The sequence below is a fragment of the Macaca nemestrina genome, chromosome 10, assembly GCF_043159975.1.
Source record: "Macaca nemestrina isolate mMacNem1 chromosome 10, mMacNem.hap1, whole genome shotgun sequence".
In the NCBI taxonomy this organism is placed as follows: Eukaryota; Metazoa; Chordata; class Mammalia; order Primates; family Cercopithecidae; genus Macaca; species Macaca nemestrina.
The window spans coordinates 84,167,035-84,192,387 of record NC_092134.1 but is presented as its reverse complement, the minus strand read 5'-3'; the positions used below and the strand labels follow the sequence as shown (position 1 = coordinate 84,192,387).

Below are 25,353 nucleotides of genomic sequence, written 5' to 3'. Positions count from 1 at the left end.
CAATTACTTGAACCAGGGAGGTGGAGGTTGCAGTGAGCTAAGATTGTACCACTGCACTCCAGCCTGAGGCAACAGAGTGAGACCCTGTCTCAAAAACAAATAAATAAGCAAAACAAAACAATCTAACAATCTTCCCACAAGAGCCCAGCCCAGATGGCTTCATTGGTAAATTCCATTAAATATTTAAAGAACCAATAATACAAATATTCAACAAATTATTTCAGAAAATAGAGGAGGGACACTTCCCAATTTATTCTATAAATTCAATATTCTGATACTAAAACCAGATAAAGATACTGTAAAGAAAAGCATATGTCAATATCCTTATAAATATTGATGCAAAAGTCCTCTGCAAACCAAATCCAGCAACATATAAAAGAGATTATAGGGCGGGCCTGGTGGCTCACCTTGTAATCCCAGCACTTTGGGAGGCCGAGATGGATGGATCACTTGAGGTGAACAGTTCAAGACTAGCCTGGCCAACATTGTGAAACCCCTGTCTCTGCTAAAAATACAAAAATTAGCTGGGTTGGCCGGGCGCGGTGGCTCAAGCCTGTAATCCCAGCACTTTGGGAGGCCGAGACGGGCAGATCACAAGGTCAGGAGATCGAAACCATCCTGGCTAACACGGTGAAACCCCGTCTCTATTAAGAAATACAAAAAACTAGCCGGGCGAGGTGGCGGGCGCCTGTAGTCCCAGCTACTCGGGAGGCTGAGGCCGGAGAATGGCGTGAACCCGGGAGGCGGAGCTTGCAGTGAGCTGAGATCCGGCCACTGCACTCCAGCCTGGGCGACAGAGCGAGACTCCGTCTCAAAAAAAAAAAAAAAAAAAAAAAAAATTAGCTGGGTGGTGGTAGGCACCTTTAATCACAGCCACTCTGGAGATTGGGGCAGGAGAATCACTTGAGCCCAAGAGGTGGAGGTTGTAGTGAGCTGAGATGGCACCACTGCACTTTAGCTTGGGCGACAGAGCAAGACTCGGTATTTAAAAAAAAAAAAAAAAAAAAGGATTGTAAATCACGACCAAGCTGTATTTATTCCAAGGATGCATTGTTGGTTTAAATTCTAAAATCAATTAATGTAATAAACAATAGTAATAAAGGACAAAAGCTACATGATCATCTCGATGCAGAAAAAAACATTTGACAAAAATCCAACCCATTCATGATAAAATCTCAACGAACTAGGAATAGAAGGGAATATCCTTAACCAGAAAAAGGGCTTCCAAGAAAAACCAACAGCAAACATTCTGAGTCTGTCAGCTGGTGAATGGGTAAATAAAATATGCTATATCCATACAATGCAATACTGTTCAGCAGTAAGAAGGAATGAAGTATGGATGCATGCTACCATATAGATTAAACTCCAGAATATGATGCTAGGTGGCAGAAACTAGATGCACAGGTTAGGATGTTTTTGCTCTGTAAGGCATTAACCAGTTTTGTACCTACCTGGAAATTTTATTCTAATAAAGTTTTAAGTGTCTTTCCTCCTGCTCTTCAAGTGCTCTTTTCACCAGCTTGACCATTTTACTGCTTCCTTTAGTTAATAAAACTTGGTGTTTATTCTATATTTGTATGACAGTCATAATCTTAACTTTTTCAAAATTATATTTTAACAAGGAAAACATAGCAGTAGGGGCTTGGGGACATTCTTTTCTGGCTGTTTCTATTTTCTCAGTGAATAAGGGTGAAAAGTCATGAACTGAGAGTGAGAATAAGGAGAAGGTTTGGGGGAAGTTGAGGGTAGTGAAGAAGACATTACAAAATGACTTTTAGAGCCTGGCCAACATGGTGAAACCCCATCTCTACTAAAAATACAAAAATTGACCGGGCACGGTGGCTCACGCCTGCAATCTCAGCACTTTGGGAGGCCGAGGGAGGTGGATCACTAGGTCAGGAAATCGAGACCATCCTTGCTAACACGATGAAACCCTCTCTCTACTAAAAAAATACAAAAAGTTAGCCAGGCATGGTGGCAGGTGCCTGTAGTCCCAGCTACTTGGGAGGCTGAGGTAGGAGAATCACTTGAACCTGGGAGGCAGAGGTTGCGGTAAGCCAAGATCATGCCATTGCACTCCAGCCTGGGGCAACAAGAGTGAAACTCCATCTCAAAACAAAAACAAAAACAAAAATTAATCAAGTGTGGTGGGCCTCTGTACTCCCAGCCACTTTGGGAGGCTAAGGCAGGAGAATTCCTTGAATCCGGGAGATGGAGGTTGCAGTGAGCCGAGATTGCAGCACCACTGCACTCCAGCCTGGGCAGCAGAGCCAGACCCTATCTTAAAAACAAAACAAACAAATGAACAAAAAAAGACTTTTAGGAGAGTGGGAAAATGAAAAATTAAGGGAAATTCCGGATGATTGCTGAGCAATATAAGCCCACTGGAGGTTAGTAGTCATGAATTTTAAATGGAACTGTCAGCATACCACAGCCATGCCTGCAGGCATGGAGTAGGCAGAGTAGATTTAATCAGGTTATTCGGTTTTGCTAAGTGAGCACAAACAAGAAAATAAAGCATGAGAGTTGGTAGGCATAAGCTACGGTGGAAGCTATGGAAGGAGACCTGAGGATGTAGCGGAACAGAGGACAGTGCACACGTGGGAGTGTAATGTCTTGTAAGTCCCAGTTAGGTAGAAGGGTTGTGGGTATTGGTTTCCTAGAGCTAAAAAGTGGGAGGTTGTGGTTGGATTGTGGGATGCTTAAAATTAAAATCATGAAAGGAAGGGGCATGGGGAAGGGCTATTCATTTTATTTTTGAAAGAGGGTTTCACTCTTGCCCAGGCTGGAGTGCAGTGGCACCCACACGGCTCACTTGAATTCTTGGGCTCAAGCGATCCTCCCACCTCAGCCTCCCCAGTAGCTGGGACTACAGGTATGTACCACCACACCATGCTAATTTTAAATTTTTTTGTAGAGACAGGGTCTCACTATGTCGTCCAGGCTGGTCTTGAATTCCTGGACTCAAGCGATCTGCCTGCCTCTGCCTCCCAAAGCGGCCTGTAATTTTATTTGAACAGTAACTCAAACTGGTACTGAAACTAGAGTTCAGTCCCAATTTGTCTAAACAAAAGAAAGTGGGCCAGGCGCGGTGGCTCAAGCCTGTAATCCCAGCACTTTGGGAGGTCAAGGTGGGTGGATCATGAGGTCAGGAGATCGAGACCAATCCTGGCTAACACGGTGAAACCCCGTCTCTATTAAAATTACAAAAAAAAAAAAAAAGTCAAGAAAAAGGGTTAAATTATGAAGCAAGATCCCAGAGACTGTGAGCAGGAATACAGAACTGGGGCACAGGTGGATAGGACTAGTATTAATAAAATCAGGGACGGGGAGCCCTACAGAGATAGAAGGGAGGGTAAAAGCAGGAAGGGGAGCCGGGTGTGGTGACTCACGCCAGTAATCCCAGCACTTTGGGAGGCCGAGGCAGGCAGATCACCTGAGGTCGGGAGTTCGAAACCAGCCTGACCAACATGGAGAAACCCTGTCTCTACTAAAAATACCAAATTAGCCAGGCGTGGTGGCGCATGCCTGTAATCCCAGCTACTCGGGAAGCTGAAGCAGGAAAATTGCTTGAACCTGGGAGCCGGAGGTTGCGGTGAGCCAAGATCATGCCATTGCCCTCCAGCCTGGGCAACAAAAGCGAAACTCCGTCTCAAGAAAAAAAAAAAAATTAGCCGAGTGTTGTGGTGCACGCCTGTAATCCCAGCTGCTCAGGAGACTGAGGCAGAGAATCACTTGAACTTGGGAAGTGGAAGCTGCATTGAACCGAGATCACGCCACTGCACTCTAGTCTGGGTGACAGAGTGAGCTCCATCTCAAAAAAAAAAACAAAAAAAAAAAAACAAAAAAAGCGAATGAATTGCCAAATGAGGAGATAGATAGGGTGAGGTCTGGAAGGCTCCTGAGTGCAGCAGCTTCTGTCCTTTGAGTGTAGTATAGTGGAGCTGGGGTGCACCACCCTCCTGGCAAGGGGATATGTTCTTATTTACCACCTTGGAACTCTGGGAACCCGGTAATTTAGGGATTTTTATGGAGGCTTCATCACGTAGGCATGATCAATTTTTAACTCAATCGCTAGTCCTTCTCCCCTCCCTGGAGGATGGGGGATGTGGCTAAATTTTCAAGCTTCTAATCATGACGTCGTCTTTCTGGTGACCAGACCCTATCCTGAAGCTATCCAGCAAGCCACCGAGAGACCCTTGTTAGTACAAAAGATGTTTCCATCATCCAGGAAGTTCCAAGGGATTTAGGAGCTCTGTGTCAGGAACTTGGTGCAGAGGCAAAATACATATATTTCTTTTTCTTTTATTTTTTAAGTAGAAATGGGGTCCCTCTGTGTTGCCCAGGGTGGTCTCAAACTCCTGAGTTCAAGTGATCCTACCACTTCAGCCTCCCAAAGTGCTGGGATTACAGGCTTGAGCCACCGCACCTGGCCTCAGGCTGTTTTAGAGCAAGCCTTATCCTCATACCAAATGCAGGTGGAGAAACTCACCCAAAATACAACTAGGGACCTTGCCAAAGCTTACTCTATTTAATCACACTATAAGCCAGAATTCCTAGTAATTATAATGGCTCTGAGAGTTTACAGTGAATAGTCTCTAATTCAGTATTTTGTTATTCTAATCTTTACTTTCCTTACCCTGCAGTGCTTTTCCCTTTGTGTTTTATCTTGTCCTTGTCTTTAAAGGTCAAAATGATTCTGTTGCTTGCTAAGAAACCAACTACCACTTTCCCCAGCAGCTGAAGTTTTTTTTTTTTTTTTTTTAAATATATATATATTTCTTTGATAGAGATCTTGCTATGTTGCTCAGACTGGTCTCAAACCTCTGGACTGAAGTGATCCACCCACCTTGGTCTTCCAAAGTGCTGGAAATACAGGCATGAACCACTCTACCCGGCAGATTTATCTTTTTTTTTTCGAGACAGTCTCACTCTATCACCCAGGCTGGAGTGCAGTGGTGCAATCTCAGCCTCCCAGGTTCAAGCGATTCTCGTGTCTCAGCCTCTGGAGTAGCTGGGATTACAGGCACCTGCCACAACGCCTGGCTGATTTTTATATTTTTATTAGAGACGGGGTTTCACCATGTTGGCCAGGCTGGTCTTGAACTCCTGACATCACGTGATCCGCCGGCCTCAGTCTCCCAAAGTGCTAGGATTACAGGCGTGAGCTACCACGCCCAGTCAATCTTCTTAGGCTTCCATAGCAATGTGCTTGGCGCTAGGGCGTGGTGGCTGACATCTGTATTCCCAGCATTTGGGGAGGCTGAGGCCAGTGGGTGTGGCGGCACGTGCCTGTAGTCCCAGCTACTTGGGAGGCCGAGGTGGGAGGATCACCTGAGCCTGGGACATTGAGGCTGAAGTGAGCTACAATGGTGCCACTGCACTCCAGCCTGGGTGACAGAGTGAGACCCTGTCTCAAAAACGAACAAATGAACAACACTAAAAGAAACTAGTGTGCTTGGGGTTAGGCCCTCCTGGCCTTCAGCAAAGGCCATGAAACCCCCCAATGCAATTGAGCAAGCAAGCATCAAGGAAACAGGCTGTGTAGCTTGTCAGGTGATCTCTATTCCAGGATAATTTTTTTTTCCTCTGAAACAACTTTGGTTTATTATCAGTCATTTCATGCAGAGTAAAGAGAAAGAACAGCATTAATTTAAAATTTGTTTCTTTATTTTGAACAAAAATTATTTCTTTTTTTTCTTTTCCACAGTGTGTGAACCCAGCTCTATCCCTTGGGTTCTGTACAAATAAATGGAGCAGCTGAGGGAACCGGATAAGAAGCTGATTTTATAGTTACAGGCTGTTCCATATCACCCATTTACAAGGTCAGTGGGGACTGCAACTGAGCAAAACAGAGAACTGTGTACTTTAAAATGAGGAAAATTTTATCTACCAGAAACACACAAAGACCTTTCGGGGTTCTAAATGGCTTATATTCCTGACTATACTGGAACAAAATATGCTGGAGGGTAAGGAAAAAAGTGTATGGAGTAGAGGATCAAAACAGCAAAGTGTTGTAAAAACAGAGGCCTGCAAGTGCAGACCCTTATCTGTTAGAACCCTGTTCCAGCCTCCCTCCTTCACTGCATCTCCTGAGGGGTTTGGGGACCACTGCAGATTTTGATGATTTGGGGAAATAAACATGTAATTAAAGTTGTAGATATAAAAGTGGTTCTATATTAATGTTTTTGGAGAGAAGAAGACAGTAATTTAGGCCAGGAGTGGTGGCTCACACCTGTAATCCTAGCATTTTGGGAGGCCAAGGTGGGTGGATTACCTGAAGTCAGGAGTTCGAGACCAGCCTGGCCAATATGATGAAACCCTGTCTCTACTAAAAACACAAAAATTAGCTGGGCATGGTGGTGGGCGCCTATAATCCCAGCTACTCAGGAGTCTGAGACAAGAGAATCACTTGAACCCAGGGGGCAGAGGTTGCAGTGAGTCCAGATCAAGCCACTCCATCTCAAAAAAAAAAAAAAAAAAAAAGACAGTGGTTTAGAAATGAAGGCCTTAAAGCCAACCTCCTGAGGGAAGGGTTGGGATTCCAGAGAAGACGGCTGGACTGAAGGCAGCATGGGCTTCTGTGTGACCTCAGGGCAGTTTCCAAAGCCAGGCAGTCTCCAATTCCTCTCCTGTAAAATGGAGGTAACAATAGTGTCTACCTCATAGGGTTATCATGAAGAATAAATAAGTTAAAGCATTTAAACTCCTCAGTCCGGGGATAAACACCTAGCATGCAGATACTGATACTAGCAGTGGAGGGGCTGAGGAAAGGGGTTGGGAGGAGGCTTTTTTTTTTTTTTTTTTTTTTAATTTTATGGTTGCAGGCCAGGCGAGGTGGCTTAAGCTTGTAATTCCAGCACTTTGGGAGGCCAGGGCGGGAGGATTGCTCGAGGCCAGGAGTTCAAGACAGCCTGGACAACATAGCAAGACCCTCTCTCTACAAAAAATTAGCCAAGCATGGTGGCGCACACGGTAACCTCAGACATTTGGGAAGCTGAAGCGAGAGGATTGCTTGAGCCTGGGAAGTTGAGGCTGCAATCAGTCGTGATCACGCCAGTGCACCCCAGCCTGGGTGACAGAGGGACACCCTGTTTCAAAAAAAATGTTGTACAGCTGTACAATGTGTTTGTGTTTTAAGCTGTGTTGTTACAAGGGTCAAAAAGTTTAAAAAAAATAAAGTTTACAATTTTTTTTTTCTTGAGTGGAGTCTCACTCTATTGCCCAGGCTGGAGTGCAGTGGTGCAATCTTGGCTCACTGCAGCCTCCACCTCCCAGGTTCCAGCTTTTCTCCTGCCTCAGCCTCCTGAGTAGCTGAGATTACAGGCATGCACCACCACGTCCGGCTAATTTTTTGTCTGTTTAATAGAGACAGGGTCTCACAATGTTGGCCAGGCTGATTGTGAACTCCTGACCTCAAGTGATCCGCCCGCCTCAGCCTCCCAAAGTGCTAGGATTATAGGCATGAGCCACAGCACCTGGCCTTACAAATTTTTAAAGCTACAGTAAGCTAAAGTTAATTATTGGAGAAGGAAACATGTTTTCAAGTTTAATGCAGCCTAAGTGTCAGTGTTTATAAAGTCTACAGTAGTATACAATAATGCCCTAGGTCAGCTGGGTGCAGTGGCTCCCACCTGTAATTCCAGCACTTTGGGAGGCCCGGGAGGGAGCATCACTTGAGCCCAGGAGTTTGTGAGCAGCCTGTTTTTATAAAAATTAGCTATTTATGTTTTGTTTTTTGTTTTCTTTTTGAGATACTCTCGCTCTGTTGCCCAGGCTGGAGTGAACTGGTGTGATGTGGCACACTGCAACCTCCACCTCCCTAGTTCAAGCGATTCTCCTGCTTCAGCCTCCCAAGTAGCTGGGATTACAGGTGTGCACCACCACGCCTGGCTAATTTTTGTGTTTTTAGTAGAGATGGGGTTTCACCATGTTGGTCAGGCTGGTCTTGAACTCCTGACCTCAGGTGATCAGCCCACCTTGGCCTCCTAAAGTGCTAGGATTACAGGCATGAGCTATCGTGCCTGGCTATAAATAAATAATTCAAAAATGAATTTTTCTTTTTTTTTTTTGGAGACAGAGTTTTGCTCTTGTTGCCCAGTCTGGAGTGCAATGGCACACTCTTGGCTCACCACAACCTCCACCTCCCAGGTTCAAACAATTCTCCTGCCTCAGCCTCCCGAGTAGTTGGGATTACAGGCATGTGCCACCACGCCCGGCTAACTTTTTTGTATTTTTAGTAGAGACGGGGTTTCTCCGTTTTGGTCAAGCTGGTCTCGAACCCCCGACCTCAGGTGATCCGCCTGCCTTGGCTTCCCAAAGTGCTGGGATTACAGGTGTGAGCCACTGCGCCCAGCCAAAAATGAAACATTTTAAAAAATGTCCTAGGCCTTCACATTCACTTACCACTGACTCACTAAGCAACTTCCAGTCCTGCAAGTTCCATTCATGGTAAGTGCCCTATATAGGTGTGCCATCTTTTATCTTTTATACCATGTTTTTACTATAGGTTTTGAGACGGAGTCTCACTGTGTCGCCTAGGCTGGAATGCTGTGGTGCAATCTCAGCTCACTGCAACCTCTGCCTCCTGGGTTCAAGCGATTCTTGTGCCTCAGCCACTTGAGTAGCTGGGATTATAGGTACACACCACCACGCCTGGCTAATTTTTGTATTTTTAATAGAGTTGGGGTTTCACCATGTAGGCCAGGCTGGTCTCAAATGCCTGACCTCAAGTGATCTGCCTGCCTCAACCTCCCAAAGTGCTGGGATTACAGGTGTGAGCCACCATGCCCAACCTAGATACAAATACTTACCATCTAGTTACAGTTGCCTAAGTATTTAGTACAGTAACAGGCTGCACAAGTTTCTAGCTTTGGAGCAATAAGCTAAGTTTGCATATGTATACTCTGTGATGTTCCCACAATGAAGAAATTGCCTAGGATGCATTTCTTAGAACAGATCTTGGTTGTTACGTGACACATGGCCGTACATGAATAAAAAGAGACCGGTTTTACCTCTAAGTTTCCTAACTGTAATTTATGCACTGATATTCTCTAGTATTCAGATTTTATTGCCTTAATTATGTACAAAAAAAATTACTTAGTGTACTTGATAATGGCTGGCTGTGTGTCCTGGGAGCAGGAGGAGGCAGGTGGAGATACAGAAAAGTAAAAGGGAAAATATTATCCTGAGATTCACAGTCCCTAAACAAATTCCCCATTGTCTTGCTTGGTGGCAAGAAGTTAGTCACAGGGAAAGAAAACCTTCAGGGGTCTTCCACTTTGGGCTGCCGGAGTGCTTTTTCAGTACATGAATAAATTTATTAAATAAATGTTACTATAAATAGAAAAGTTTTTCAGACTCTATGATATAGTCCACTTATTAGAATAATACTGTAGACAATTGAAGAATGTGAGTAGTTCCTTTTAATTTCCTCCAAGAGAATTTTATCTGTGTATCCTAAGGGAATGGGGGAAGGGGGCAAGGGAATGGTGGTTAGTTCCAGGAAATATTGATTAGCAAGAGCTTGAGTAAGAAGTCGTGGGTGTAGGGATACAGGGTGGGAATACAGGGCAAAGGAACCAGTTCAGTTGTTTCAGTTAGTCACCGAGGAAGCAATGCCACAGCACTTTATTTTTAGGAAATATAAAGCAGATCAGAACAAGTCAAATCTCAGTGGAAAGAAAATGTGTAATTTCAGAGATGAAAGTCAATCTTCTATGGTAACCTCCCAGAACGGAGCTAGCATTTCACATACTAATCCATGCCAAAGGGGAAGTCATCCAAAACACAGCTCAGATCAGGGAGGAAGAGAACTTTTAAAGAATTTGTAGGAAAGTTGTAAAGACAGCAAACATTTGTGGGATAAAAGAGAAATAAGTAAAAGTTAAAGGATCCAAGGACTGTTTTTCCCATAAAAGAAAATAACATGTTACCTAGAAAATAGTGTCCTGCTATTCTGTACGTACAAGGTGTAAAAAAGGAGAAAAAACAAACTGCCTTGAAATACATAATTTTATTTATTTTGGGTGGAACAGGGTCTCAGTTTTCCCCCCAGGCTGGAGTGCAGTTGCAAGATCTTGGCTTACTGCAGCCTCAGCCTCCCAGGCTCAAGTGATCCTCCCACTAAAGCCTTCCAAATAGCTGGACGACAGGCACACACCACCATGTCCAGCTAATTTTTTTTAAATTTTCGCAGAGACAGGGTTTCGCCATGTTGCCCCAGGCTGGTCTCGAACTCCTGGACTTAAGCAATCTGCCCACCCTGGTCCCCAAAGTGTTGAGATTACAGAAATGAGCCACCTCACCTGGCTGAAATGCATAAATCTTAAAAAATGCTTATTGTAGGCTGGGCGCAAGTGGCTCATGCCTGTAATCCCAGCTGTTTGGGAGGCCGAGGCAGGCAGATCACCTGAGGTCAGGAGTTTGAGACCAGCCTGGCCTACATGGTGAAACCCTATCTCTACTAAAAATACAAAAATTAGCTGGGCGTGGTGGCGGGTGCCTATAATCCCACCTCTGGAGGCTGAGGAAGGAGAATCACTTGAACCCAGGAGGTGAAGGTTGCAGTGAGCCAAGATAGCACCATTGCACTCCAGCCTGGGCGACACAGCGAGACTCTGTCTCAAAAAAAAAAAAAAAAAACCTCTTGTTTTAAAGAAGGTTGTTCAACTGCCGAGTCCTAGCTGCCCTTTGTTAGTAACCTTGTAACCTACATTAGTAACCTACATTAGTAACCTTGCCATAGGACTACAAATTCAATAAATGACTTTTCTAGGACTTCCCTTTCCCTGTTAACTAGAGCCAATAACAGGCTGAGGAAGAACCTAGAATAAAAGAGACAACTGTCATTGTAGGTATTTAATCTGACTCCTATCTCTTGTGGTTTGGGGTAAATTATTTCAAGTCTCAGGACTTTACTTTCCATAGTTCCATAATACATACCTCTGTAAAAACTCATTTATAAAAACTTTACCAAGGCACTACTGCAATAGAAAACATTTTGTTAGAAATTGCTACATAAGCACAAAATATTCCTACATCATTAATTGTAACATGTAATTTGTAACTGAATACAAATAAATACTTCAGCATTACTAGTATTCCAGCAAAGAAAACAAGAGTTAGGCTGAAAAAAAATAAGGTTCAGTTTTATCTGAATTCTTTTCTCTTTACTAATGTTTTGTGAACATGCTATATGATAATTTAAAGCCCAAGTTCCCCAAAGCTGCAGTAGGTATGCAACGCTTATTTCCCTAAAGCATTGTAAGATTACAATGAAAGCCCCATCTCTAACTAGTTATCTAACGTTCTGGTGATTCTTCAGTCAAGATGTTGACTGAGAAAGCATGTTTTCTCCTTTGCTCATATTTGTAGAGCTCACATGAACCCCACAAACTTTGAGTCACACATCACAGAATGTTAGGGCTGGAAGGGCCTTACAGAGGATCCTGTCCAATCTCCTCATATTTCACATTCAAAACCTGGACCCTGAGGAGGAGAAATGTCCATCCGAAGTTTATTAGCCAGGCATGGTGGCTCAAGCCTGTGATTCCAGCACTTTGGGAGGCCAAGGCAGGAGGATTGCTTGAGCCTAGGAGTTCAAAACCAGCCTGGGAAATATAGTAGGACTCCATCTCTACAAAAAAAAAAAAAAAAATTAGCCAGGCATGGTGGCACACATCTGTAGTACCAGGTACTTGGAAGGCTGAGGCAAGAGGATTGCTTGAGCCCAGGAAGTCGAGTCTGCACCACTGCACTCCACCCTGGGTGACCCTGTGAGACCCTGTCTCAAAAAAAAAAAAAAAAAAAAAAATAGGCTGATCACTGAAGCAAGTCTTCTGTCACCCTATTAATAATTTAGCATAGTCTGGGCGAATTGGCTCACACTTGTAATCCCAGCACTTTGGGAGGCTGAGCCCAGTGGATCACCTGAGGTCAGGAGTTTGAGACCAGCCTGACCAACATGGTGAAACCACATCTCTACTAAAAATACAAAATTAGCTGGGCGTGGTGGCACATGCCTGTAATCCCAGCTACTTGGGTGGCTGAGACAGGAGAATTGCTTGAACCTGGGAGGTGGAGGTTGCAGTGAGCTGATAGCGTGCCATTGCACTCCAGCCTGAGCAACAGAGCGAGACTTCATCTCAAAATAATAATAATAATTTAGCATATTTTTGGTGAATTCTGGAAACTGTCAACTAAAAAGTAAGATCAATTTCTGCCTCTCCTTACACTGTAATTTTTAGACTCAGAAAGATCTATTAATATAAAGGGTGAATGTTTAACTGTCTATCCAGGAAAGAGATTTTTCCCAAAAAAATTCCAGCAGAGGGCAGCAAATTTAAATATGGATCCCAATGCTTAAAATTTATTTGAAGAGAATTACTTTTTTTTTTTTTTTTTTTCCTGAGACAGAGTCTCTGTCACTCAGGCTGGAGTGCAGTGGCACAATCTCTGTTCACTGCAACCTCCACCTCCCAGGTTCAAGCAATTCTGCCTCAGCCTCCCAAGTAGCTGGGATTACAGATGTGCACCACCATGCTTGACTAATTTTTGCATTTTTTTTTTGGTAGAAATGGGATTTCACCATATTGGCCAGGCTGGTCTCAAACTCCTGACCTCAAGTGATCCGCCCAGCTCAGCCTCCCAAAGTGCTGGAATTACAGACTTGAGCCACTGCGCCAGGCCTGTTCGTTTTCTTCCTTATCCCACTCTAGAATATACTCTCCATGAGGCAGGGCCATCAGTTTTGCTCACACATATTCCCTAAGCACCTCGGATACTGTGCTAAATATATCTGGGGAATGAATGAAAAAGTTGAAAAGCTCTACTAAGACTAAAATCTCTACACATATGTTCCACAAGGGCCATTTTGTATGTGTGAGTTGAAGTATATATCTTGAACTCCTGACCTCAAGTGACCTGCCTGCCTCAGCTTCCCAAAGTGCTGGACTTAACAGGCGTGAGCCACCGTGCCCAGCCAGAAAATTCACTTTTGTTCTCTCAATATTTCCATAAACTGTGTCTCCCAGAGATAGTCAAGGAATTCATGAGCTAAGATAACGTGATAGAGTTGCAGAGAAACAAAAACAGAAATAAAGGGCGCTTCTCAGAAACCTTGGCAGAGATGGTCAGAGAGGCACATTTAGTATGAAGCAGTACAAGTTAGTGTTGAAGGATTTAATTCCTAGGAGCCCTACTTGCCTCATCTGCAAACGGGGTAATAATTCATAGGGCTTGTCATATGAATGAAATGTGATCATGTGATATGAAAAGCCAATTACTCGGCCGGGCGCGGTGGCTCACGCCTGTAATACCAGCACTTTGGGAGGCCGAGACGGGCAGATCACGAGGTCAAGAGATCGAGACCATCTGGCTAACACTGTGAAACCCTGTCTCTACTAAAAATACAAAACATTAGCCGGGTGTGGTGCCACGCGCCTGTAGTCTCAGCTACTCAGGAGGCTGAGGCAGGAGAATCGTTTGAACCCGGGAGGCAGAGGTTACAACGAGCTGAGATCGCGCCACTGCACTCCAGCCTGGGTGACAGAACAAGACTCCGTCCCCCCCCCCCAAAAAAAGCCAATTACTCTGCATAGTTGGCAATCAAAAACTGGAAGCTATTCATTATCCTAATGAACTGAAAAAACCGCTTTCGCAGCTATAGGGAGGAGACTGTTAGGAGCCAAGGTTCATTTAAAGAGGAAGTAAGGAAAAGCAGCCAAAAAGGTGGGAATAGGGTTTAAGGCGCGTTCGTGGTGATTCAGACCTAAAGTGGGAAGCAAGCCCTCTCTCTGGACAGCCCTCAGCAGCGAGGGGAGCGGGCGCCCAAGGGCCCAGCCGGGGTGCCCGGCAGCCAGGACTCCGAGGCGGAACCCGCAGCCTGGCCCCAGCGTCGGCGCCTCCCCGGCTGCGTAGGGAGCGCAGCCGCGGGGACCGGAGGCGAGGCTGGGGCAGTGCAGGAAGGGCTTCACTCCAGGGCGCGGTCGCCCTCTTACCTGACGTTTCCCCTCGCTGGGGTTTTGCCCACCTGACGCCCCCGCACCCACTGGGGACGGGGCAGACGCTTGGCCTGCTCTCTCCTCCCAGTGGACGCTTCCGCCCCTGTCCCAGCCCATTCTCCAGCCCTAGGACCCTTCCTCTCTTTCCTCCCCTTCCTGTTTCTGGCTCCTTCCGACGAGTTTGGTTTGAACGTTTGAATCAGCCAATCAGCGCCGCGCGCCCCAACTCCGTGGGTGCGGCCTGGCGCAGGCCAGGGCTCCAAGGTGGGGCCGCGGCGGCCCGGGGCGGGGCCCGGGGCCCGCCCTCACGACACGTGGCTGGGAACCGGGTATATAAGGCCTCTCGGGGCCGGCCACCCTTTCACTACTTCTCCCCCGGACTCCTTGGTAGTCTGTTAGTGGGAGATACTTGTTGCCCTTCGCCTCCTTCAACGCCGCAGACCCCTTCAAGTTCTAGTCATGGTGAGTGGGGTCCCTCGGGGCTGGGGAAGAGTGCGCGTCCCAGGGGACGGCGGGCCCGGGAACTACCGCCTGCACCTCGGGCCTCGCCCAGGACAGTTCCAGATGGCCCCGGTCCCCTCCGGTTAACCTGGCTTATGGTGGCCGGACTGGAAGGTCGAGTTCACTGGGCAGACACCAGTTCGGTCCCGAAGACCTGGCCCGGGTGCCGCCCTCAGTGGAAATGGAAAGCCCACTTGATCCTAGTGAGGGCTTTCCCCGCAGGGCCCGCGACTGTACTAGGGAGGAAGGTCAAGGAGCCTAGTCATTGGCCTCCAAGAACTTGAACTAAAAATCCCTCCCCACGTTTTCTCAAGCGACTTGTCCTTCCCACTGCCTTACGCACCGGGCTCCGGAGGCCCTCGTGCGCTCCCGCACCGACGGTGCAGCACTTCCTGGCGCCCGCTCTCCAGCACCCAGTGACTCGCTGCTGAGTCACCTGTGGCCCGGCCCTGGGGAGAGCTTCCAACTGCGCCAGTCCACCTGAGGATGGAGGTGGGCCCCTCCCTGGAAGGGAATAATTAACTTTCACGTTGCCTAAACCTGCATTTCTGGTGTTAATCTAGTGGTAGGTTTACAGCTGGAGCTTTCTACTTAAGCCGGGTTTAAAAACACGTCCACAAAAGGATATTTTCTTATAAAATCAGAGTTGGCCCGGTGCGGTGGCTCACGCCTGTAATCCCAGCACTTGTTCGAGACCAGCCTGGCCAACGTGGTGAAACCCCGTCTCTACTTTAAAAAAAAAAAAAAAAAAAGCTGGGCATGGTGGCGCGCGCCTGTAAGCTACTCGGGAGGCTGAGGCAGGAAAATCGCTTGAACCCAGGAGGGGTAGGTTGCCCTGAGCCGAGATCGCGCCACTGCACTCTAGCCTGGGCGACAGAGCGAAACTCCGTCTCAAAAAAACCGGAAACCCCAGAGTAAACTAGTACCACGTGTTCTTAGTTCGGTTTTCAAGAAACGTGAAATTATACATAACTTGAGTGTTCTCTATAAAGCTTCCAGAAGTATTGAAAACAACTATCTTAGGCCGGGCGCGATGGCGTATGTTGGTAATCCCAGCACTTTGGGAGTCCGAGGCGGGAGGACCGCTTGAGCTCAGGAGGTCGAGACCAGACTGGGAAACACGGTGAAACTCCGTCTATACAAAAATTAGCTTGGCATTTTGATGCGCGCCCGTAGTTTCTCGGGAGGCAGGGGTGGGAGGATCTTTTGAGCCTGGGAGGTGGAAGCTGCAGTGAGCCTAGATCCCACCACTGCACTCCAACGAGACCTTATCTCAAAAATACATATATGAATTTAAATATAAAAATCATATGTAAATACATGTATATGTCGCACTGTACAACTTATTGTTTCTTTTCAAGCAATACCAAAAAGATACTGGTAAAAGTGTGATTCACAAAGTAGTTGAGACCCTTTAAAAAGCAGGAGAGCGGCCGGGCGCGGTGGCTCACGCCTGTAATCCCAGCACTTTGGGAGGCCGAGGCGGGTGGATCACCTGAGGTCAGGAGTTCAAGACCAGCCTGGCCAACATGGTGAAACCCCCGTCTCAACGAAAAATACATAAAAATTAACTGGGCCTGGTGGCGAGCGCCTGTAATCCCAGCTGCTTCAGGAGGCTGAGGCAGGAAAATCACTTGAACCTGGGAGGCAGAGGTTGCAGTGAGCTGAGATGGTGCCACTGCACTCCAGCCTGGGTGACAAGAGTGAAACTCTGTTTTTAAAATAAAAAATTTAAAAAAAAAAAAGAGCGGCAGCAGACTGATTTGGGCGAACACTGGTTAAATTTTCTTGTTTTTTAACGAGAGGAAAGAGCTGCTTATCCAGTGAACACTAGACCAGTTGACTCCACCTGTGCCTCACTTTCTCCCACGTGGCCAGGGGGAGAGTGGAGGGTAAGGCAGTGGCCGAGGACATTGCCACTCATTGTTAAAATGAGTGGATCTTAGATATTTTATCTCCTTGGGCCTGGGGGCCATCATGGTCAGGTATCTGGTTATCTCCAGCTTTTTGGGGCTTTGGCGTTTCCAAAGTCCAGTTAAAGATAAACATGATGCCGGGCGTGGTGGCTTACGCCTATAATCCCAGCACTTTGGGAGGCCGAGGTGGGCGGATCACCTGAGGTCAGGAGTTCAACACCAACCTGGCCAACATGGTGAAACCTCATCTCTACTAAAAATAAAAAAATTAGCCGGGGATGGTGGTGGGCACCTGTAATCCCAGCTGCTTGGGAGGCTGAGGCAGGAGAATCACTTGAACCTGGAAGGTGGAGTTTGCAGTGAGCCAAGATCATGCCACTGTACTCCAGCCTGGGCAACAGAGCGAGATATTTTCTCGAAAGAAAAAGGTAAACATGATGCAATGGTAAATAATCATGGGCTCATTAGAACAAACTACTCCTGTTCTCCCACAGACCTGGAGCTGGGCAAGTAGACACAGGTGGTGCTGAGCTTGCTGATGTGGTCAGGAGACCTTGATTATTTCATGGGGAGTGTAGGCGGGAAGGAGGTTAAAGGTTGTGAGTAATTAGAGTTTTATTATCTCTTGGGTTATGAGACCAGGCCCTTTGAGAATTTATCGAGTGCTCTGCCAGTCTCCAAAGTGGCTAATCTGACTTATGATGAAATACTAAACACCTGTTTTGTGTTCCTGTTAAGTCTGTGTGTACAGATTCTATGTTTGTTGCCTTATTTTACTAAGCAGGTGTGGGTTTGGTAACTTCTAACCATATTTTGCTTTGGCCCCTCTGGCCCTTCTAAATTGGTCTACCTCAAAAAATATATATATAGAGAGAGAGACACAGACTGACTGAGTCTTGGCTGTTTCCCAGGCTGAAGTGCAGTGGTGAGATCTCTGCAGTCGCCGCCTCCTGGGTTTGGGTTCAGGTGATTCTCATGCCTCAGCTTACCCCAAGTAGCTGGGACCTACAGGCGCACACCACCGTGCCTGGATAATTCTCGTATTTTTTTTTTTTTTTTTTTTTTTGAGACGGAGTCTTGCTCTGTCGCCCAGGCTGGAGTGCAGTGGCCGGATCTCAGCTCACTGCAAGCTCTGCCTCCCGGGTTCACGCCATTCTCCTGCCTCAGCCTCCCGAGTGGCTGGGACTACAGGCGCCCGCCACCACGCCCGGCTAGTTTTTCGTATTTTAGTAGAGATGGGGTTTCACCGTGTTAGCCAGGATGGTCTCGATCTCCTGACCTGGTGATCCGCCCGTCTCGGCCTCCCAAAGTGCTGGGATTACAGGCTTGAGCCACCGCGCCCGGCTAATTCCCGTATTTTTAGTAGAGACGGGGTTTCAGCATGTGGCCAGGCTGGTCTTGAACTCCTGACCTCAGGTGATCTGCCCACCTTGGCCTCCCAAAGTGCTGGGATTACTGGTGTAAGCCAGCACCTGGCCAGAAACAACTGATTTCTTAACCTATCAGTAAAGTCTTGGTAACATTTCTAGCCTTTATTATTATGGTCTTCCCTCTCCCGGAGATGTTTTGATGGTGAAGGAAAAATGTTCTTCCTAACAGATTCTTCTACATGGTTAAAAAGCTGCCTCTGACCACAGTTTTTAAAATACAGCTAACTGCTGCTTATCCAGCATTTTCTTCATGAGTCATATGGCTGTAGTTTGCTGGTTTAAGCTGGTTTTAAAGGAGGGAGGCAGAAGCTTTTGTCTCCCAAAGAATAGGATTAAAGCAGGACCAGAATGAGCTCAGTAGTTACACAATCATTCAGAGAATGAATCAGAGCTGGAAAGGGGAATTTTGCCTTAGTTTAAGGAATCATATCTACTGTGGCTACAAAGCAATGGTCTAGTCTTGCCGAGTAGTTCATGAACATATCTTTGGTTTTCCAAGGCATTTTTGCTGAATTAGGTCTTCAAAAATTTTTACTTTTGAAAGTAGTCCCTGAGCAGGAGTGGCCTGCTGAAAAATGGTTATCTTTTTTTGTTTGAGATGGAATCTCTGTCACTCAGGCTGGAGGGCAGTGGTGTGATCTCAGCTCACTGCAGCCTCCACCTCCTGGGTTCAAGTGATTCTCCTGCCTCAGTCTCCCAAGTAGCTAGGACTTACAGGTGTGTGCCACCATGCCCGGCTAATTTTTTTTTTTGTATTTTTAGTAGAGACACAGTTTTGCCATGTTGGCCAGGCAGGTCTCGAACTCCTGACCTCAGGTGATCACCTGCCTCAGCCTCCCAAAGTACTGGGATTACAGGCGTGAGTCACTGCGCCCAGCCAGTTATCTGTCTTGAAGGTTAATCAGTCATTAGGTGTGAATCATTCCTAAATGTCCCATCTGATGTATCATATCCTGACATTTTCCTTTCTTCCTCCCACAGCGTGAGTGCATCTCCATCCATGTTGGCCAGGCTGGTGTCCAGATTGGCAATGCCTGCTGGGAGCTCTACTGCCTGGAACATGGCATCCAGCCTGATGGCCAGATGCCAAGTGACAAGACCATTGGGGGAGGAGATGATTCCTTCAACACCTTCTTCAGTGAGACGGGCGCTGGCAAGCATGTGCCCCGGGCCGTGTTTGTAGACCTAGAACCTACTGTCATTGGTGAGTTGACCTCAGTAACCCAAGTGAGATCCCAGGGTGCTGGGACAGGAGGTCTGTCCTGGGGGCTCCGCTAGTCACCCACTCACCCACTCTTTCCTTCTCCCCTGCTCCTCACCGTCATCTTCTCCAGATGAAGTTCGCACTGGCACCTACCGTCAGCTCTTCCACCCTGAGCAACTCATCACAGGCAAGGAAGATGCTGCCAATAACTATGCCCGAGGGCACTACACCATTGGCAAGGAGATCATTGACCTCGTGTTGGACCGAATTCGCAAGCTGGTAAATATAGTACTTTAAATAAAGTGGGGCAAGAGTTTCTTTTGTGGTTCTGAGACCAAACTACAAAAATCATTCTTTGCAACTGAAATGAGACTATTGGCATTGCAACTAAAATGCAACTGCTCACTAAATTAATTGGATCTCTGAACCAGATGGTCTTGGGTTTATGGGATAACTATGGGATAGGAGGAAGTGCTCATTAGCCTATTTTGATTCAAGCTGAGACACCCCTTTTGAGGTCATCTTAGTCACACTGAGTGAGTAGGTGGCTGACTTCTATATACAACTAATTGATTAAAGTCACTTAAAAAATCTGGACTGGTTCCTTCATGTCAATAAAGTTCAGAGAACAAGAAGCCAGTGTCACACTGACAAGAAACAGCCAACAGTGGAAACTTCCAGTACAGCTGAAAGTGGACTCGGGAGCTTCCTTATGAAGTGTGCTGTTTGGATCACTTTAAGAGCCTGGCAATCAGATGACTCTTTGCTCCTTAGGCATGTGGGCAGCTTGTAAGTAATTAACCAGAGATCAAGCATGATGGCCTGGGCAGAGTAACTTGTCAAGAAAATCACATTGTATTAAGCGCAGCCATGACTGCTCCATTCTAAAAAAAAGAATGGCCTCATCATTCATGGCTTCATACTTTCCTCAAATGTTTACGTAGTCGGCCGGGCGCGGTGGCTCAAGCCTGTAATCCCAGCACTTTGGGAGGCCGAGACGGGCGGATCACAAGGTCAGGAGATCGAGACCATCCTGGCTAACATGGTGAAACCCCGTCTCTACTAAAAATACAAAAAACTAGCCGGGCGAGGTGGCGGGCGCCTGTAGTCCCAGCCACTCGGGAGGCTGAGGCAGGAGAATGGCGTGAACCCGGGAGGCGGAGCTTGCAGTGAGCTGAGACCCGGCCACTGCACTCCAGCCTGGGCGACAGAGCGAGACTCCGTCTCAAAAAAAAAAAAAAAAAAAAAAAGTTTACGTAGTCTTCCCAGAAAAACTGGACTGATGTTTCCTATGCTTAAAAACTAAGCTTTAGTTACAAGCACTGACTTGGAAATCAGGACCTGCCTTTTAGGGACAAATAAACCTAGTAGCTAGTTAGGGTTCTGGAGTGAGGTTTATTGCCTGCCAAAATAATTGCATTTGTCCTTAGCGTTACTGGGTTCACAGGAGGCTTAATGGGTGTAATTGGTAGGTGAGAGTCTGTCTTGTGCATTGATCTCATGTAGTTTATGGACCCACAGGCTATGAGGGAGCTGAGTAGAGATGTTCACAAATCTGAGGCCCATCACTTGGAGAAGCAAGAGTTTACAACAGAATACTTTATTTGGAAGGTCAAAATCATTCCTTCTTAAAGTAGCAATTTGCTAACCGAAATAGCCCAGTTAGGTGGAAGAAATCCCCAACAATCTGAGGTCTCATGGAATTGTGGTTGTGTCACTTTACCCGAAATGAATGGACTTCTTGGTACCTGGTATCATATATTGGGTGCTTACTGTGCCAAGCACTATGCTAAGTACTTATTTAATTCTCAACCTAAGGTAGATTACTATTCTCATTTAGTCAGTGGAAAAACTGAGAAATGAATGTGGTCATACAGTAAGGAACTGGTACAGCCAGATCCTGACACAGCCTGACTCCAGTACCAGGGTGTTAGAACTTTGGCTATTCTGTTGTTCCACCTCAGAAAGCAGCTGCCAAATCTTTATAAGACATCCACTATACTGGGCTGGTGATCCTGGGCCTGCCCCTTAGGAGCGCTCCAACTAAGAAACTGCCCTGTTCTGTGGCCACAGCAAGGGAACCAGAGGCTGCCCTCCCAGTTACCAAAACTTGAGTCGTGTATGCAAGCCTAGACCTTGTGATTCCTCTGCCTGAGGAAATAGTTCATCTTAAAATAGTCTTAGCAGAGGTTTTCTGCTCAAGGACTTGATTGTGAAAAGTTGCTCTGAATCACTTAGCACTTAGAAGCTTTTTTTTTGTTTTGTTTTGTTTTGTTTTGTTGTGAGACAGAGTCTACTCTGTCATCCAGGCTGGAGTGTAGTGGCATGATCATCAGTCTTGAATGCATGGGCTCAAATGGTCCTCCCACCTTGGACTCCCAAAGTGTTGATTACAGGCGTGAGCCACTGCACCTGGCCCAGAAGAGTTTTAAAATTGGAATTGGTGTAGCCATAGATTTATAGAAGTCCTCTGCAGGTTTCACCAAATGTCTTGCAACACTAAAATGAAACGTTTTTATTTTGCAGGCTGACCAGTGCACCGGTCTCCAGGGCTTCTTGGTTTTCCACAGCTTTGGTGGGGGAACTGGTTCTGGGTTCACCTCCCTGCTCATGGAACGTCTCTCAGTTGATTATGGCAAGAAATCCAAGCTGGAGTTCTCCATTTACCCAGCGCCCCAGGTTTCCACAGCTGTAGTTGAGCCCTACAACTCCATCCTCACCACCCACACCACCCTGGAGCACTCTGATTGTGCCTTCATGGTAGACAATGAGGCCATCTATGACATCTGTCGTAGAAACCTCGATATCGAGCGCCCAACCTACACTAACCTTAACCGCCTTATTAGCCAGATTGTGTCCTCCATCACTGCTTCCCTGAGATTTGATGGAGCCCTGAATGTTGACCTGACAGAATTCCAGACCAACCTGGTGCCCTATCCCCGCATCCACTTCCCTCTGGCCACATACGCCCCTGTCATCTCTGCTGAGAAAGCCTACCATGAACAGCTTACTGTAGCAGAGATCACCAATGCTTGCTTTGAGCCAGCCAACCAGATGGTGAAATGTGACCCTCGCCATGGTAAATACATGGCTTGCTGCCTGTTGTACCGTGGTGATGTGGTTCCCAAAGATGTCAATGCTGCCATTGCCACCATCAAGACCAAGCGTACCATCCAGTTTGTGGATTGGTGCCCCACTGGCTTCAAGGTTGGCATCAACTACCAGCCTCCCACTGTGGTGCCTGGTGGAGACCTGGCCAAGGTTCAGAGAGCTGTGTGCATGCTGAGCAACACTACAGCTGTTGCCGAGGCCTGGGCTCGCCTGGACCACAAGTTTGACCTGATGTATGCCAAGCGTGCCTTTGTTCACTGGTATGTGGGTGAGGGGATGGAGGAAGGCGAGTTTTCAGAGGCCCGTGAGGACATGGCTGCCCTTGAGAAGGATTATGAGGAGGTTGGAGCAGATAGTGCTGATGGAGAGGATGAGGGTGAAGAGTATTAACCTGTGTGCTGTACTTTTACACTCCATTGTCTTGGAACTGTCTTATTTTTGTTCTGTAAATGTCTATTGCCCTAAATTGTTAATAAAAGTGATGTTTCCATTTTAAATGTCTAGCTGACTTAAATACTTGATCCAGTTAAAGTTGGATGTATGAGGCTGGTAGATGAACCACCTGACTTGAGGGTCTTGCTCTGTTGCCCAGGCTGGAGTACAGTGGCATGATCATAGCTCATTGCAGCCTTAAGCTCCTGGGCTCATGTGATTCTCCTGCCTCAGCCTCCTGAGTAGCTGGGGACTCACCATGCCCAGCTATTTTTATTTCTTGTAGAGATGGGTTCTTGCTATGCTGCCCAGGGTAGTCTTGAACCGGCTTCAAGTGATCCTCCTGCCTCAACCTCTCAAAGTTTTGATTATAGGCATGAGCCACTGCCCAGCTTGTTGGTTTATCTGTTTTTAATTTGGGCCTGAAGTGAGTGGTTATAGAATCATTTTGTAAGCAAGGAAACAAGTTCAGATTGAGCCAGTGCTTCTGTAACAAAAATGGATGTGAATCAACAGAGTAGATACTAAAATGCAGGTTTGGGGTCAACCTGGTGGCTCATGTACTTCGGGAGGCCAAGTTGGGTGATCACATGAGCCCCCGGAGTTCGAGACCAGCCTGGGCAACATGATGAAACCCCATCTCTACCAAAAAAAAATTTGTGTGGTGTTAGGGTTAGGGTATAGGGCACGTGCCTATAGTCCTAGCTACTTGGGAGGCTGAGGTGGGAGGACCACCTGAGCCCAAGGAGGTTGAGGCTGCAGTGAGCAGTGATTGTACGACTGCATTCCAGCCTGGGTAACAGGGAGACCCCTGACTTGCATTTAAAAACAAAATGCAGGTTCTAAATCTATAGGCCTGAGGTGAGGCTTCAGACGTGTCTTAATTGTTTTTTCTTAGAGATAGTCTCTGTTGCCCAGACTGCAGTGCAATGGCATCATCATAGCTCACCGCACCCCCTTGACCTGGGCTAAGCCATCCTCCCACCTCAGCCTCCCAAGTAGCTGGGACTAAAGGTGTGTGGCACCATGCCTGGCTGATTCTTGTAATTTTTTTTTTTTTTTTTTTGGTGGAGATGGGGTTTGCCATATTGCTTAGGCTGGCCTTGAATTCCTGGGCTCAAGCAGTCCTGCCTCCCAAAGTGCTGGGATTACAGAAGTGGGCTACCACACCTGGCCCCTAGATACTTTTTTTAAATAACCTCCTAAATGATGCTGTTGGTCTGATGTGACCACATGTACAGTAGCAAAGGGTTAGATAACAGTAAACGTTGGAGCCAAAATTCAGGTGCCAAGCCACACTGCCAGAACTATTGCTGTCAGTCTTTAATAAAGTATTGGTTGCATGAGAAGGGCTTGGAATCCTGATTTATTCCATACTTAGCTGAAACCTACAATGTCAAAGATGGTTTGCACTGAAGGGGTTATTGCTTAGAGAAAGTGAAGCTGTCAGACAAAATACCAGTCACTGGTTTTTCATGCTTGACCCAAATTGTATGTCATGGAGATTATTTAAAGTAGGAGTAATATGCATGTGTACGAAAGATTGGAGAGGGGTGAGTTCTCTGATTTGGACTTTTTTCCAAGCACCTGTTGGAGGACCGTGGTTCTTGAGAGCAGACAGGTGAAGGGGCATGAGTGTTACACGTAGCTGGAGAGCTTGGTGCCTGGTACTCAGTTGAACTCTGAGCAATGGGAAAGGATAATGACTAAAAGGTCAGGCTTCATGCAGAAGGGAGGAATCGGTTTTGGTGCCTGGGTGCTTGCGTGAGTGGGAATGCCTAATGAGTGGCAGCAGATGGGCCCTGGGGGCACAGTTGCAGACATAACTCACCTCTCCTCCGTGACTTTATTCTGATGGTACCCAGTTACCATCCCTTTCCCAAAGGTGTTTTGTATCCCTTACCCATTGCTCACTTTAGCCCCTTTACTGTGAGAATTGCATCTGAAAGATGTGTATGTTTAAGGCCAGTGCTGGGATTCACAGCTGCAATCCCAGCACTTTGGGAGGCCAGGGTGAGAGGATTGCTTAAACCCAGGAGGACCAGCACCTGGGCAAGAGTGGCGACCTTGTCTCTATTTCAAGCATTTTTTTGGCTGGGTACGGTGGCTCACGCCTGTAATCCCAGCACTTTGGGAGACTGAAGCGGGTGGATCACTTGAGCTCAGGAGTTGAAGACCAGCCTGGGCAATATGGCGAAACCCTGTCTCTACTAAAAATACAAAAAATTAGCTGGGTGTGGTGGTGCACATCTGTGGTTCCAGCTGCTTGAGAGGCTGAGGTGGGAGGATTGCTTGAGCCCGGGAGGTGGAGGTAGCAGTGAGTTGAGATCGTGCCACTGCACTCCAGCCTAAGGGACAACAATTTATTTTTTTCCCTTAAAAAAATTTTGAAGTCTCAAAAATTTTAAATGTATATATTGTATTTGAATACATAGCACAGCATGCTTTTGCAGCCTGAGATGCCTCAACTATGTGCTCAGGATGATTTTATAGAGCATTTGTCAAGAGCAACTATGGTTTTATGTCCTTCGGGGCAAGGTAAGACCCCAGCACAAATTCAGCCACTGCTACTTCTCAGATACACCAGGTTCTTCCTGCAGCCTGGGCAGGGGAACGGGGTGGGATACCTGGAAAGAAGGTGAACCTTGAAGACTCCGGCCAGCCTGCCAGAGGGGATTTCGAGACTTTCCCAGCCCAGGAGATCTGCTGACTGCCATAGTGCAAGCACTGGAGGAAATGGGACACCCACGTATGAA

The 25,353-nt window shown here is 46.7% G+C and overlaps 1 protein-coding gene across 1 annotated transcript; it reads left to right on the top strand.

Annotated features, from left to right (window-relative positions):
- Positions 1-14,306: 14,306 nt before the first annotated feature.
- On the top strand, positions 14,307-22,662 carry LOC105492881 (tubulin alpha-1C chain). The gene is made up of 4 exons (XM_011760217.2): positions 14,307-14,465; positions 18,832-19,054; positions 19,185-19,333; positions 21,581-22,662. The coding sequence occupies exons 1-4, from the start codon at positions 14,463-14,465 to the stop codon at positions 22,553-22,555; spliced, it is 1,350 nt and encodes a 449-aa protein (XP_011758519.2). The 5' UTR covers positions 14,307-14,462; the 3' UTR covers positions 22,556-22,662.
- The last annotated feature ends 2,691 nt before the right edge of the window (positions 22,663-25,353 follow it).

Excerpts from the sequence above, each read along its gene's own strand:
- LOC105492881 (XM_011760217.2), top strand. Across the intron at positions 19,055-19,184 it reads CCTAGAACCTACTGTCATTG|ATGAAGTTCGCACTGGCACC; the intron begins GTGAGTTGACCT and ends CATCTTCTCCAG. Across the intron at positions 19,334-21,580 it reads TGGACCGAATTCGCAAGCTG|GCTGACCAGTGCACCGGTCT; the intron begins GTAAATATAGTA and ends TTTATTTTGCAG.